Source organism: Calidris pugnax, unplaced genomic scaffold (genome assembly GCF_001431845.1).
Source record: "Calidris pugnax isolate Ruff unplaced genomic scaffold, ASM143184v1 scaffold171, whole genome shotgun sequence".
Lineage (NCBI taxonomy): Eukaryota > Metazoa > Chordata > Aves > Charadriiformes > Scolopacidae > Calidris > Calidris pugnax.
The window spans coordinates 12,505,735-12,521,437 of record NW_015091064.1 but is presented as its reverse complement, the minus strand read 5'-3'; the positions used below and the strand labels follow the sequence as shown (position 1 = coordinate 12,521,437).

Sequence of the window (15,703 nt, the reverse complement as noted above, 5' to 3'; positions counted from 1 at the left end):
TTTAGCTCTCTGAATATGATTAGGCCTTACCTGAACACCTTACAGCTGTGCTTCTATAGTTTATTACTTGATAGTCCTATTGCTCTACCAGGATCAATAATGATTTTTTTTTTCAAATGAAGCACCTCATGTCACAGTTTCAACGTGACTTAAGAGTTTTAGGATGGTGAAACACTGGCACAGATTGCCCAGAAAGATGCCCCATCCCCGGAAACATTCAAGGCTCTGAGCAACCTGATGAGAAAGAAGGCATCCTATGGTGTGGGGCTTTTGTAATGTGCCTGAAAAAGAGCAGCAGTAAATGTGGAAACTCTCCTTCACTGACAAAGGGTTCCAAGTAAGCCAATATTTCTTCTTGCAGATAAACATGCTGCATAATGGCAGAGCATAAGCAGAGCAAGCTGAGTCAATTTTCTGTTACAAAATCTTCAAGGGGAAGCTATGGTTTAAGGGGTGAGTTTTGATGATTTCTTCAATTTGGAATCATTTTGAATTTGCTTTTTTTTTTTTAGGTTGAATGATCTAATTGAAGATGTCCCTGTTCATTGCAAAGGGGATGGACTAGATGACCTTCAAAGGTCCCAAACCATTCTATGATTCTAGGATGGAAAAGCAAGTCATCCCAAAGCAGCTTCTCTGAGATGATTGTGTGAACACTGTTTCTTTGGCTACTGAAGTCCAACCAGACCAAAGGCTGTCCACAGCCACCCAGCACAGAGGAGGTCACCAAGGTTGGCTGTCACCCTGCAGTAATGTCCTCATGAAGATGAATGCTAAACTTAATTTCCAAAAGCAGCCTAAAGAGTCAGGGTGTAAATCCCCACAGACAGCAAGTAAGTTGCAAACTTCTGAGCACTATCCTGATTTCGGAAGGAAATCTGCAGCTCTGACATTGGCTGGTTAAGATGGCAAGTTTGGCCTCTCATTTTGCTCTTTATTATGTAAAATGTTAATAAGCTACATGTCTTGGAGATTTAAGCTTCTGAAGCACATATGCCTTTGGACACCACTGCAAAATCCCAGTTAAGGATGACTGCCACTTACTGCGGGACAGAGGACATTCTGGCAAACCCCTGAGTAATAACCCATTAACTGAACAGTGCTGCGAAACGGCGTGGAGCTACACATGATGCCAGGATGAAGTTTCACTGCACTTTGTGATTTTTTGGATCTAAAATTACTAGTTGTCCATATCTAATAACCGCTTTCCTTTCTCCTCTTCTTTGAACTCATCGCTTCTAGCTGATAACTAGCTGTATTAATGAGTGACAATTGCCTTCAGTGAAGATCCAGATAATTGCCTCTGGTATAATATACCATGCGTTCCTGCCAATCTGTTGTAAACATATCTCCCCTCATCCCCCCGCCCCCAGCTCATTTGCTTTCTGCAATGGTATTAAAATACCCATAGCACAGAGATTTCTGATGTAAATATGGGTTTACTCTGCCACCATACATCCCTTACCGATCATCGGAGACTCTATAAAACTCCAGGAATTAGTCTGAGGGATGTAGGACTGCAGGACCCCCGCAGCTCGGCCGGCTTCGTTCACCCCACCGAAGACGTAGATCTTGCCACCACAAACGGTGGCAGCGGCCGAATGGACGGCCTTGGGCAGAGGAGCGATGGTCTCCCACTGGTTGGTTATGGTGTCGTACCTAGGACGAGAGGAACCGCGGTGAGCGGAGATAGCGCGATGCTGGGCAGGACAGAGGGGCAGAGAAAGCAGGCTGGGATCCAAGAGAAAGGCAGGTTGACAAGCAGAAGAAAAGCAGAGGTGGAAACGTATTCTTTTTAACATCCTACAAACTCAGCCACTTGGTAAACAGTGTAATTAATGCTTTTTTCTAAGCTTTTAAAACATTAAGAAAAGCCCGGAGAAAGCTGGTTCTATTTTCTCTATATGCTTCTCAAATCTCATTATATTCCAAGCTAAAGAAATCGAGGACATCTTTGTTGAGATGTCTTCCACTAATTAATTTCTATTAATGAGTATACAATGAGATTATTCTTGCAAATCAGTGCAGTGATATCCAATAGCAACCGCAGGCAGGCAACTGTTAATATACTTCAGTTGTTCAGCTCTTGGAACACATCTCACCTACAACATAATGCAACACGATAGGTCTTTTTACTCTGGTTAACTGACCAGTGATGCACATTTTGTGCCAGAATTAAGTTGCCTCCATTTAATTTTCATTGTGCAAACCAGACTACTGCGCTTCATTGCAGGATACGATTTCACTCTTGCATCCGTATTTGACACGAAACAAACAGAAAAGAGTAGGCTGTAAGTGCTAAATTAGTTTTAAGGTCATCAGTATCTGATTTAATTAAGCCATTGACCATAAGGGATGTGCAGTTAATAATCCATGGATGAAGATTCATTTTAGACAATGTCACAAGTACAGACGTCAATTTTTTTTAAAGATAACGTGGCAGGGATCCAAATAGCTGCTCTAAAATGAGTCTTGGAGACAGTGGAAAATAATGTGATTTTTAGGCTTCTATATTTCCATGTAATGGCACATTCAGTCAAATAGGAGTTTCCTGTGTAGTGATTATTCAAAGTTGTTGGCTGTAAGAACAGAAGCCTCATCACCCATTCAGGGCTTTTTCTCTTAATATTAGTGATATGCAATATGCAAACATCAAATGAATCCATGGCCATGAATCCCTCTGTAAAAAAAGATCCAGTGACAGAGGAATTCTCCTTTGCAACACGTCCCTCAAATTCTCACAGCCCAAACTTGGGGAAAATAAAAGGGACAAAAGATATAAGTGGTGGCAACACCACAATATGATGTGCTTAATGAAAACGCATTAATGAGTTTTCAAGTAATATAACTGAAAGTAATTAACACTCTCATAAAAATGAAGGAAAAGCAAGAGGGAGGCAAACTTTAACTAAAAAAAAAATACAGAAAGTCCTTTATAATGAGCATGGAGAACTGCCATTTACAATGCTGTAAATTAGCTACTGAGAAATTAAATTCATCTACAACCAAGTGATCAAAGGGGAGAAATATAACAAGATTAAACAACATGATGCTGGGAGCATTCAAGGTGACACCCCTACATTGGGCTGATTCTCAACGTTGGGTACCAAACTGGAGCCTGCGGATGGATGTTCGACTGCAGGAGAAGTTCCTCCGGGTGAGACACCACATGCTGCAGCTCCTGCCTCTGCCCACAGCGCTCGGGGCAGAATCATGCCCATCCCCAGCAGATGTGCAAAAATCCCACATAATAGAAACCATTTCATACACTGCTTTTGGGTTACACTTTGCGAACTGTACTCAACAGGGCACTGGTAATTTAATTGTTGATGTCTTATTGTAGTTAAGAAATTGGTTAGAATTGGTCAAAACTGGGCAAAGAAATAGAGCTGAGAAAAACTGACCTCATGTGCCTTTCTAGTTCCTCTGCTTCCAAGGTATAAATTGCATCTCTCACCTGACTTGTATTGTCTCACACCATCCACCCTGACCCAGCACCAGGAACCCTTATGGCCAGTCACAGTGGCCTGAGTCTGAGAAGACGGGATGGTGAGCATCCATGCTGCCTCTCCCAGGGCTGGCACAAGCACCTGGCAGACCACACTTCCCAAGACAGATACGTTCCTGCCATCAGCTGATCCTCCTAATACGTTTTGGGGAAGGATGGGTTACATCCTTTACATTTGCTGTGAGCTGGGTGTGCTTGAGGACCATGTCTATAGGAATACTGGGGAAACATTCAAATTACAAAGACAGTAGTCCCTTTTCTGAATGTATTTTACTATTAGGACCACAGATCTCCTAGACTCTGTTTTTCTCTACTGTCTCTTCATGCTCTAAGCAACACAACTAATCTTTCTGTTTTCTACCCTCCTTCATCTGCCACCGGGAAACCAAAAATGACCAAACGCTGAAAGCCAAAGGCTGCAAATCTACTGGACAGAGGTGCAAGTGGGCAGCTTAAAAACACTCTTGTCTTGAGTGTCATTTAGTTTAAAAAGTCAGTGAACCATAAAGCAGGTGGAAGCCAGTCCTTGTCCACCCAACGCAGGCGTCTAATGTGGGTTTCACATAGGCTGCTCAGAAAAGCAACTCTCTTAATTTAGTGCCTAACTTACCCCTGGGGCGGAAGAACAGAAAAAGTTGGTACCCTCAAGTCCTCCTGACACCTGTCCATCAAGCTTCTCCATCTCCTGGGAATTTATTCCCTCCCTGCAAAGCTGCAGACCTGATTTCTAGTCTGTGTTTTGCTTCAGCTCCCACCCACCAGAAAGTAAGCTTTTTTTCCTTTTTTTTTCTTTTTTCTTGGATTATAAAGCTGTCTGCTATCAAATCTCTCTCTTTCACATATGGACTTGCAGAAAATAATAAAGTCACCTCTTCACCTTCTACGGGATAAACTAAGTAGTCTAAGCTCCTTAAGTCTCCCACTGCAAGGCAGGTTTCCATCATCTTGGTCTATCTCAAGTCAGCTCCTAATGTGTTCACACAAGGATTTGCACCAGATTAACTGAATTGGTTTAAAAATGAATAAAGTTGAATCTTTGTAACCTTCCAGGACAGGAAATAATGACACCTGCTTTACCTCTCTGCCCCAGGGCCTTTCCATCTGTGGTGTCATCTCTGGTGTTGTCATTGCTCCACCACCACTAGTGCTAGTAGGGCTCCTTGGCTGCCTTTAACACTGGCTCTGCTCAAGGGCCAGCGGGAGGGAACTGATTTTAAGAATAATCACTTTGATCTCTTTCCATTAGTCAAGCTTTGCATTTGATTCCCCTGTTTGAAGCCATAGATGGAGGCTTAATGGGAGCTGGCTTCAAGCCAAGCGAAGGTTTTTCTTCGCCCTCCTCCATCGCTCCCTCCAGTTCTGGTGTGTCCATCCCTGTCCTTGGCTATGGGCCTACCAAGCCCATCCAATTTGCTGAACTTGAAACTTCAAGGACATCTCCTTTCACATGACTGGCGCCTGGTTGTGCAGTCCTGGCATGCCATGGACTCATGCGTGGTTTTAGACGGATGTCCTTGCAGGCTTTCCTCTGCCCCCTCAGCAGTCCCTGCAACCCCATGGTCCATGGCCCTGCTGTGCTCTGGACATCGGGCCTTCCATGTGTGCAGGACGTGTCTGTCCCCCCATCACCGAGCACCATCGTCTCACCTGACCCTTGTGCAGTCCCTGCCCTCTGGTTTATGTACATACCCATGATACGGCACGTGATCTGAACCCAGCAGAAAACACAGCCTGGGCTTGGAGAGAGCACAGGCAGAAAGAACCTCGCTGGTTTTCACAACTCTCCACCCCGAGGGTTTCATCTGTGGGGCTGATCCTCCTCTCGCTTCACTCATTTTGTTCAACGCCTTCTTTCTTACTCTTTCCCTACCACCTCAATATTAACAGCAGAAACCTTTCATTTCAAGCTGTGCCGTTTGCTTCTCTGCCTTCTTGACTTCTGATCTCTTCAGTACCTGAAAACAGTATTTTTTTTTCTCCTCAGTCTCTCTAACTTCTCTCCTTCTAGGTTAAACAGCCTTATGAGTATCTTCATTTATTCACATTATAAAATCCTTACATCATGGTCAGTCGCTTACAGACATGCACCCTCCAGTTTCCTATACATTATTTAATTGAGTTTGCAGGGAAACTGCTATTTAAAATAAAGCCGTACGGTGTCATATTGATCTGCTCTTCAGATGATTCACATGTTGTTTAAAATCACATTAATGGATTACTATTTTCTGTCTTTTTTATTTTCTTCTGACTGTTCTGAGGGGCTTAAGAAACTATCCTTGGACAAGGCTATATATTTAATTTTCTTAAGACGTCAATAAAACAGTAGGTTCTGAAGCAGTTTCTAAAGCTTATAAAGCTTATACTTTACATTGAATTTTTTAGACTGTCTTCCAAGTACACACTGCCAGCCGAAGTAATCTCCCAATTTTAGACAACCCTATTGTAAAAGTGCTGTCAGGTCAAGGGGATTCATCTTCTTCTGTCCTTCAAACAGATAATAACCACAAAGCACCCACATTTCCACACTTTTAGTCACATACATTGTCTTGTCAGCATACGCAGTCTTCTCGGCTCTCAAATTGCATATATTACAGGGCCCATCCATTATCTAAAAACCTAGTTCGTGGATCCACTTCATTTCGCCGCCTCCCAACTCAACTCATATCTCAGAAGAAGACAGAAAGCGTAATACCCTCCCGCCGAACACCTAATGACTCACTCCCTGTCACACAGGAACTTGCCAGAGGGGCTTGATGGAGAACTGCAGTCACACCGTTATTTCCCTAAACACTCATTCCCAAAACATAACTCTCCCTGAATATATACCCGTGTACAGCCACAAAAATGGACTTATAACTCAGACCCTCTGGCACATGCATATTGTTTTAAGATGAGTAACGAATGACTCCAACCCCTCTGTTTGTGATAGTCCTGCAATTCTATCCATCCAGCTGGAATTTTTACTGCCTCTTTACAGACAAATGGCAAATAAAGGGTAAAAAATCTTGGCCCTATTGAAGCTGGTGGGAAAACACCTACTGATTTAAGTGGCACCAGAATTTCTGACTGAGGCTGCACCCTTCAGCATCAACGACACAACCAAAAGCACGGAGAGAGGAGCCCAGGAGCTGATGCCATAAATCACTCCGAGTCTGGTGGTCCCTTCTTGCTTTAATGCTTTTTAACGGTGCAGCAGATGTATTAGGTGCAGTCAGGTGGTAGCATGTATAGCTGAGATGGTCTGACACCTGTTTTTAAAAACCCAAATGTAATAAAAACATCTTTGTAAGTTTTTAACCACTTAGGATGAAATATTCCAAGAATTCCAGGAAAAACAGGTGAACCACAAGAAGGAAACGGGGAGAAAAAATGTTATTTTCTCCATCTTCAAAGACCCTCTGCGGTGACACCCTGCAGTCTCCATGCTAACTGGTGAGGTCAGGGTAGGTCACTTTGGACCGGAGATGTACCCTCCTCCACACCAGCCAAAAGCATGGAAACCTGGCCAAAGCTGGGCATGGTCACGCTTGAGGTAACCGAGCAAGCAGAAAGCAAAATGTGGTTGGGGAAGATAAGCTGCTCGTGCACGAGTGAAGATGGTAGATGGCCCAGGGAGGGTGTCCAGTGCATTGTTCTTCACACTGGTGGCACAGCCCAGGACCACATCGTGCGTCAGGCCTGGATGAGCCCCCGTACCTCCATCTGGGTGGGTAATGGGGCCATAATCTCAGATGTCTCCTTTGGGGTGAGAAACTAACCAAAACGCAAGAGCACGTGACCCTGAAATTCAGCACTGAGTGAAACAATGGTAACTTCAGTAGTAAATGTAATTTTTGGCATCATCTGACATGGAACATACAATCATGTCACCTTATCATTTTAATATAGTCCTTTTGCAAGACCTGGTTGAACGATGGTGAGTTTATCACCCTCCTGAGAGATGGTATCTCAGTGTCCCATACAAAACAACACAATATCAGAAGAGGAATGTGGAGCCCACACAGAAGTAAGGTGGGAGAAGGCCAGTCACATCTGGCTCTTGGGGGATGGAGAAAGTCAAGACATGAGCATTAACTGTCCCTGCAAACACAAAGAACTGAGCAAATTAAGTGTCTTTATTTTGTATTTTAATGTATTTTTTTCTAAAGTTGCAACCCGAATTCAGATAGCCTCACTGCTTGCAAAAGTGGGTACAATGATTCTCATTCCTGAACACTGGCACAAATTAGCTGCCTGGTCCAAATGGGAAATGATTTTTCCAGAAAAAGGCACGACTTTGCTCAGTTACAGCTACAAGGGTCTGCTATTTCTCACCTGCATTTCTAGCTGCAGACCCCTGGAACATCCTCTCCAAAATGCACAGCTTCAGCCATGCCATACCTTGCTTCTGTCATTCCCCACCGTCATTTTAATGCAAAGAATTAAAAAGGAAACATCCCAAAACCTCTGTCATTTCTTGGCATAACCCAAAAGAGTCCATGTTGCGCTTTTTCCATGGCTGCATCTCACAAGACACTTTATAGACAATAGCAGATTAATTATAACCACGGGTTTAGCAAATCCCCATGACAAGACATCCTTATTGTGGTTGAGACAGCGTGCACTGAAATGATAGGGAGGAAATCAGCTCCTTTCCCCCACAAAAGTCTCTTGGTGGGTTTGTTACAACTGAAAACCAGCGCGGCCGCTCTCGCTGAGCCACACGGGGCACGGCGGGGGCCAGGGCACGACTGTGCAGGCTGCAATGTCATCCGTGGCAAGGGCTTGGGTGACTGAGAGGAGAGGGAAGGAGAGGGGGAGACTTTGCTTGATTTGGATTTGGGGTTTGTTCAACTGACTGACGTTTTGGATGCTTTGTTAAAGACAGACTGTGAGAATCAGAGCAGAGACGCAAAGGAGCCTCTGGAAAAAATAAAGAGATCGTTCAATCAATGACATCTATCAAGACACCTATCTGTGATAGCATTATTTCCATGTTCCTCTTTATCCAGAGATGGAATGAAAGACCGCATCTCTTTCCTGGGCTCTCTCCTTCCCACGTCCACAAAAACATTTCTGCTAGTTAAAAATTTTCTGACTAAAATTACAGGAAAAATACCTTCAGAAAGCAAAGATAAATCTGCATAAAATGGTGAGATTTTCTTCAAAGCCAGTCCCAAGGGCAGTGCCCACCTCAAGCCCAGAGGGAAGCGAGGAGGGAAGCAACGCTCAGGTGTTGAATTCACTGCTGTGATTTATCATTCATTCTGCACTGCCTGCATTTCCCTGACTTGCTGAGAGCATCATCACCAACGTCAGTCCTTCAGCCCGTGCCCGGGCAGGGAGGGAAGGCTACCTGCAGACCTTGTCCCACAGCACACCTCCTTTTCTCAATTCTTGTCTCCTATGCAAAATAGTGCCAAATTTGTGAACGGAGAGGATCACAGCTACATGTGAACGGTGATCACGCAGCACCAGACGGGATCTCCCTGGCCAGGCACACATTCCCCAAGCTGCTCTGCCCCCACACACTGAACGAGGCAGAAATCCTTTGGGAAATAAATAATCATCCCATGATTAAAGATCGTACCAAAAAGTAGATCTGCAGAAGGAAACTTTAGTTTTGGCACTTCCTAATTTCCTGAGTGTTTGACTTTGAAATATTAATAAACTTTTAATACAGGTTTTGGTATTCAGTATTTACAGTGTCTCCTTAAATGAAAAAAATAAACACTCCCTGCATAAATGGAGCATAAATGTTGCAACAGCAAAATTCAGAAAAAAATAGATTGAAAGGAAATCTTTCTTAATGACCTATCCCTTTTTGGATTGCTTGTTAAGGCAACTTTTACTAGGAACTGATTGCTTCAAAATGTTACCGAAGAAGTATTCAAATTCAGCACTTAAAACTGAAAAAAACCCCACCATAGTCATATTTTTGGTTGCCAGATTCACTAAGGAAAAACATTTCACAACAAATGTATCATTAATCTATTGTCACAATGTATTTTTAAGTCTTTGGGTAAGGCTACAGCTGTATTCATCTTTTTGGAATGGAATATTCTTATACTGCATTTCAAAGCGGTTTCTACTTTTTAATGAAAATGTTGATAAAATGTATGGGCTTACTGAATGTTGTGTTTGACATGAAATTAGTTGGTTTTGGAATTCTACTTTGTGAAACGTTTCTTTTGTGCTTTTGTTCCTTCCTCTTTTTTTTTTTTTTTTTTAAGTTCCGTGTGAGAAAAGGAAAACTTTTATATCTGAAGTCTTCTTGAAAAGAGAAATTTCCATTCTCTCCCACCTCTGGTCAGCCCCTCTAGGCCAGGAATTCAAAACTGTTTCCATTTATCGGTTGTTTTACTCAGAGCTTAGCAGGTCCCAGCCCCGGGCCAAGAGCACCAAAGGGAGGATCTTCCTTCCAGCCAGGTCAAGGCTGAGGTGATTTACCAGGAGAGCACATGTGAGAAACTTACTTTGTTGTTGCTTTTTTGTGGTTTTTTTTATAAAAAAAAAGAGAAAGAAAAAGGATTATTGTGATCTGTAAAGACTTTCATCAGCGCTAAATTCAAAGGAAGTTTATTAGTTCATTGTATAATCTGTGTAAAGTGTCCAAAGAAGCTTAATTCCTCTCTTCCCTCCCCCGAGCAAACTGACAAACTGGCAGCTTTTGTCTTTGGTTTTGAAACAATGCTTTCCACTGAAGCTTTAAAAAACAAATCTAATCCTGCACAGTTTCCTCATTTCTTAGCTGTTATAAAAGCTTATTTTAACACACACAGCCCATTTGATGTGTCCTTTAAAAGGGAAAAGGCAGTTTAGCATAGCATGAAGAAAAAAAACCAAACCTCCAGCGAGCAGCGTGGGTTTGGGTGTATTTTTTTTTTTACCTTTCCACATGGTCAACGTTGCCTGCCACACCGACCCCTCCGATGGTATAAATTTTCCCATCGTACACCAGGCTGTTGTGTCGACACCTCGGGACTGTCATGCGGGACACGAGGTTCCAGTTATCGAGCAGGGACATGTAACACCAGACATCAGCCAGCGTGACACCCGACTCCATGCCGCCTGGCGCCCACGACGGGGAAGAAAAGGGGAGAGAATTACGTGAGATCCTGGAACGGCAGCAGCTTTGCGCGCAGCAATCAAAACCAGTTACAAAGTAAAAACTCTTCAAATGACATTTGACTAATTAAAATAAATCACCCTCAATACTGAGCATCTGTTCCGATGATGCATATCTGTGTCATTTATTCATGCGCCCCAAAGGCTGGTTTGTTTTTTTTTTTTTAATAAGATGACATGAAGAAATCAAGATGTCAGACTATGAGGGACATGTACATAAGGGGATAGACCCTTTTCAGTGTTCATAAATAACTTCCAGTCTATTAAATTACTGCAACACTTGCAAGAAGGTGTCAGGAGGCAGAGCCTATTTTGGCTGGTGAGACACAGGCCAGTCTGAAATCTAAAATGCTTAATGCAGTGATGGATTGAAACAACAAATACACGGGCAGAATCAAGTCAGTGCATTAAGCACTGCAGGCTTAATGCCTAATTTTCAGGGACAAATTTCTTATTTATTTTCATCTGCTGACAAAGGAAAGAACCAGCTGTACCCACTCCTGTAAAACAGCTCAAGATGCTCCAGTGAGGTATTTATATTGGCCATTTTTTAACTTCTGAATGAAGCGTCCAAGGTAGCCACTTAGTGGGTGTCTTACTATCCCCATTTTGAAGCACAAAGAGGTGAAATGATCTGTTTTAGACCACACTAGGAGTCAGTGGTTGAGCCAGGAAAAGAAACTAGGCTCAGTTCTGTGGTTTAATGAGAAAACCAGGCTTCCTCCTTGGTATTTTGCTCTCCAAACCTATGCTATGTAGCGTGCGGTCCAGTGCTTGGAGCTTGCAGGAGTTCAGTCCCACTTCTGTTGGTTCCCCCTTCCCTTTTTCCTGTGCCTTGTAAGTGTGAGCAAAGCAAAACATCAACCAACACTCAGCTCGGTTTCCAGCCACGCGGGATTTTCAGCTCTCCTGTTGTAGCTACCAAATACCAGCAGACGGCTCATCCAGATTCAAGGGAAAGAGCTGAAATAAGCTTTGAATTTTGGATTCAACAGCTTTTGTTAGCGGGTATGGCACAGTCTAAAATGGCTCTACATATTGGAAAGTACCTCAGCTAAGAATAACTAAAAGTCAACATCTCACAAAAGCTTCCACAGAAGACCTTCGCTCCAGCGGCAAAACGAGCCTGGGCAAAAAGCACCAAGAAATAACTTCCAATCAATCCTTAGGGCCTCTATGCAGTATTAATGGAATTTAACACCACAGGCAGCAATTTACTGTGGAAAATGCAGTGAGGGAACTCGGCAAGGGAAAGGCAACAGCTGTAACCCCTTACTGGTCCTGCCTGGTGCATCCATGCTCCTGACTACACCCTCGCATGGCACACATCTGCCTGGAATGGAATTTAACACCACAGGCAGCAATTTACTGTGGAAAATGCAGTGAGGGAACTCGGCAAGGGAAAGGCAACAGCTGTAACCCCTTACTGGTCCTGCCTGGTGCATCCACGCTCCCGACTACACCCTCGCATGGCACACATCTGCACCCCCCTGTCCGAGCTCCTCTTCTTACCATCAAACCTCCACTTGGCTGCCACCAGAGCATCCTTGCATCTCCTGGTGGGAATTGCTTTTCCCCCTCCAGCCAAGGAGAGGTACCACCAGACTGCAAAAACCCAGACACCGTGATGCTGGAGGAGTGGTGTAGACAGCTACTTTGGGAGTTAAAGCCTTTTAAGGAACGTGGTCTCAGTTTCATGGAAACTAAGAAGATTACAGGGCTAGTGACTACTGTCAAAAGAGAGGTCTCAACAACAAGTACAGAACGTGAATGCTCCTGTAAGCAAATACTGTAAGTGTAGGTCACATATTCAGCAGTTCAGCCTGTCTGTCTCAAATTCCATAACCCACCATTTAGACTAAACTACAGCCGGTATTTTAAATTGTGTTTCTATGGCAGTGAAACCTCTTTGCATGCTTGATGGTTGTCAGACCTATTTTCTTCACGTTGCCACTGCAGAATATTGCTGTTGACTGCTTTGAGAGAACGTTAACGTCGCAGAGAAATGGAGAATGACAAAAGCAGGGAAATCCCTCTCTCCCAACCTCCCTCCCACTTTTTTTTAATTTTTTTTTTTTTTCCCCTGGGAGCAGCTGGGTAAAATTCCTGCATGTCCTGTGTTGTTGACGCAGGTCAAGAGAAGTGATTCTGCCCCTTTACTCTGCTCTGGTGAGACCCCCACCCAGAGTCCTGCGTCCAATCTACTCTGCTCTGGTGAGACCCCACCTGGAGGACTGCTTCCAACTGTGGAGCCCTCAGCACAGGCAAGACATGGACCTGTTGGAGCAGGTTCAGAGAAGGGCCACAAAAATGATCACCTCTACTGTGAGGACAGGCTGAGGGAGTTGGGGTTGTTCAGCCTGGAGAAGAGAAGGCTCCAGGAAGAACTTACTGCAGCCTTCCAGTACCTAAAAGGGGCTTATAAGAAAGATGGAGAGAGACTTCTTACCAGGGCCTGTAGTGACAGGACAAAGGGAAACAGTTTTAAACCAAAAGAAGGTAAATTTAGATTGGACATAAATTTTTATTATGAAAGTGATGAATCATTGGAACGGGTTGCCCAGAGAAGGATGCCCCATAATTGGAAACATTCAAGGTGTACCTAAAAGGGGCTTATAAGAAAGATGGAGAGAGACTTCTTACCAGGGCCTGTAGTGACAGGACAAAGGGAAACAGTTTTAAACCAAAAGAAGGTAAGTGACAGGACAAAGGGCAACAGTTTTAAACCAAAAGAAGGTAGATTTAGATTGGACATAAATTTTTATTATGAAAGTGATGAATCATTGGAACGGGTTGCCCAGAGAAGGATGCCCCATAATTGGAAACATTCAAGGTTAGGCTGGATGGGCCTTTGAGCAACCTGATCTATTGGAAGGTGTCCCTGCCCAGGGCAGGGGGACTGGAACTAGATGATCTTGAAAGGTCCCTTCCAACCCAAACCATCCTGTAATTCTATGTTTCTGTGAAATCTGATGCTTACCTGAGAGATAGATGTTGTCCCCAGCGCTGACCACGCTGAAAAACTCTCGATCATAGAAGGGCAGGCTGGCCAACGGGTACCACTTGTTGTTTTGAGGATTTAAGCAGGTGACCGCTGTTAAAGCACGTTGATTCATGCCGATCATCTGACGGCCCCCAACTAAGACTATTACCTCGGCTACACCTAGGGTTCAAGTAAGAAAAATAGTATTTTTAAAAAGTTACATCTCTACACCAGGCAGAGCCCCATCAAAGAACACTCGTCAGTCAGGGTAATTTAAATGTATTGTATATAAATCTGTTTCAGACTGAGCAATCCAACCAGGAAGGGTGAGAAAAAAGGGAGTGTGTGTGTGGGAGAGAGCGGTGGGTGAGGAATGACACCACGAACAAGCTTGGGAGAACTTGGGAGGGAGCATGCCATCTGGGCAAAACTTGAAGGGGAAAGAAATAAAAAGGCCTTTCCATGTAAAGATGTCTGTTGACTTCAACAGTCTTTGAGTGAGACCTGCATGTAGCTAATTCCTGGTCCACTGAAGAAAATGGGAATTTTGTCAAGGGTCATGATAGTTTTGGAGCTTAGCCATTATCCAGGGAAAGCATGTTTGGACTTTATCCTGAATAAGGTGTCCTCACGCTAAAAGCTAATGTCTGGAGGAGATTTAGGCTATGGTTAAGGTTCTTCATCTTGATCTTCTCTCTCCATATACTCTATGACCAAATCATTTTCTGGTGGGTTTGTTTGTGCTTTTCTCAGAGAATGAAGGCTTTCCAGATGTAGATAACATGTACACAAGCCATGGATCAGGATCTTAGTGTACTAGGTGCTATGAAACGTGATTGAGATCGCCCCTGCCCTAATATTAACTGAGATTTAGCTGTACTTGAACATCTCCCCCAAGCCCGTAACACACAGGGTGTGCAGCAAGCCAAATTCTCTGTTTGTGCAAATGGACAAAACTTTTGCAATGCGCTTTTGCAATTTATTCCCACTTTACAGCCAGAGCTGAGTCAAATCTGATCTGAGCGTTACTCCAGACTCAGTGATGGGTCGCTGTTTAACTCTGGGACATTTTCTGGCTCCAACCCCCAGAGTCAAGCATTGGGGATAGTTTGGATTTAGCATTTAGCAGAGGCGTTAAAAATCCTTCTGCAGCAATTGCAAGCCCCAGTGCAACTTGTTTCCAGGAAAGGTAGGCTCAGAAGTAGGACCACGAGGCCAGGAGCTGGAAGAAATCGCTTTGGGAGCTGTGCTCGCAGCCAGACCCGCTGCTGTGGTGTGTTCTGGTGCCCAGCCCAGAGACAAGTGTGCACAGGCTGGGGGGTCAGAAGCACAGGAGTGAGATTGCCAGCAAGAGAGATTAGGAGCCGCAGAGGAGAGAAATGTGTCTTCAGAGTAATGGATTATCATCACTCTTCATTAGCTTTTTCAAAAAATATATTTGTGTCATTCAAGCAAGGTTACTCTCTAAAAAGTTATTAAGTTAAAGTGCTGTACAGTTTTAAATAAATATTTCTCAGTAACAAGAGATCATTATTTTTGTTCCATACCAGAAAATCTAATCACCTGTGCAAGACATAACTTGATTATAATCAATGACCTCGAGAGGGCATGTGACATGCTGCAGCGAGTCCGCAAAGGGTGTTTAGAGATCCTTTGTGCCTACGTGAATGCCGTTGATATGCAAAATAACATGATTCTATATAATTAGACTCTGACCTAAAAAACTATAATCACCCTCTCTTACCCCGAGAGAATCACTTTTCCCTCATCAACAAGCTTCTGGAAATGGTTCATATTACACCTACAATTTTATATACATAAAATAAGCACTTTTCAAAAATCCCTTCAAACATCACACCATTAGTCGTCTTCAATGAAAGACTTTTTAGGGTAGATTGTTATTGAAAGTCCTCTACACTTCATCCTTCTGAAAGGTGCCTTGATGAGGCAGTCTCCAGAAGCGGCGAATGCCGTGGTGTGATATGCCATCTCCGTGCCACATTAGCATCAGTGGCAGAGACAGAAAGTTTTGCCTGGCTTTGGGATTGTACTTATGGGAGGCAGAAGTACAGGCAGCACGTTAAAACAATCCACCTGTTTCATCT

General features: G+C 43.6%; 1 protein-coding gene across 2 annotated transcripts in view; it reads right to left on the bottom strand.

Annotated features, from left to right (window-relative positions):
- Nucleotides 1-15,703, bottom strand: part of KLHL29 (kelch like family member 29) — a 338,750-nt gene that overhangs the window by 21,013 nt on the left and 302,034 nt on the right. For both annotated transcript variants that reach the window (XM_014956895.1, XM_014956896.1), the window contains 3 exons: nucleotides 13,596-13,778; nucleotides 10,378-10,558; nucleotides 1,466-1,659 (listed from right to left, as the gene is read on the bottom strand). In XM_014956895.1, the coding sequence (XP_014812381.1) occupies nucleotides 1,466-1,659; nucleotides 10,378-10,558; nucleotides 13,596-13,778 (558 nt within the window). The remainder of the gene's footprint in view (nucleotides 1-1,465; nucleotides 1,660-10,377; nucleotides 10,559-13,595; nucleotides 13,779-15,703) is intronic.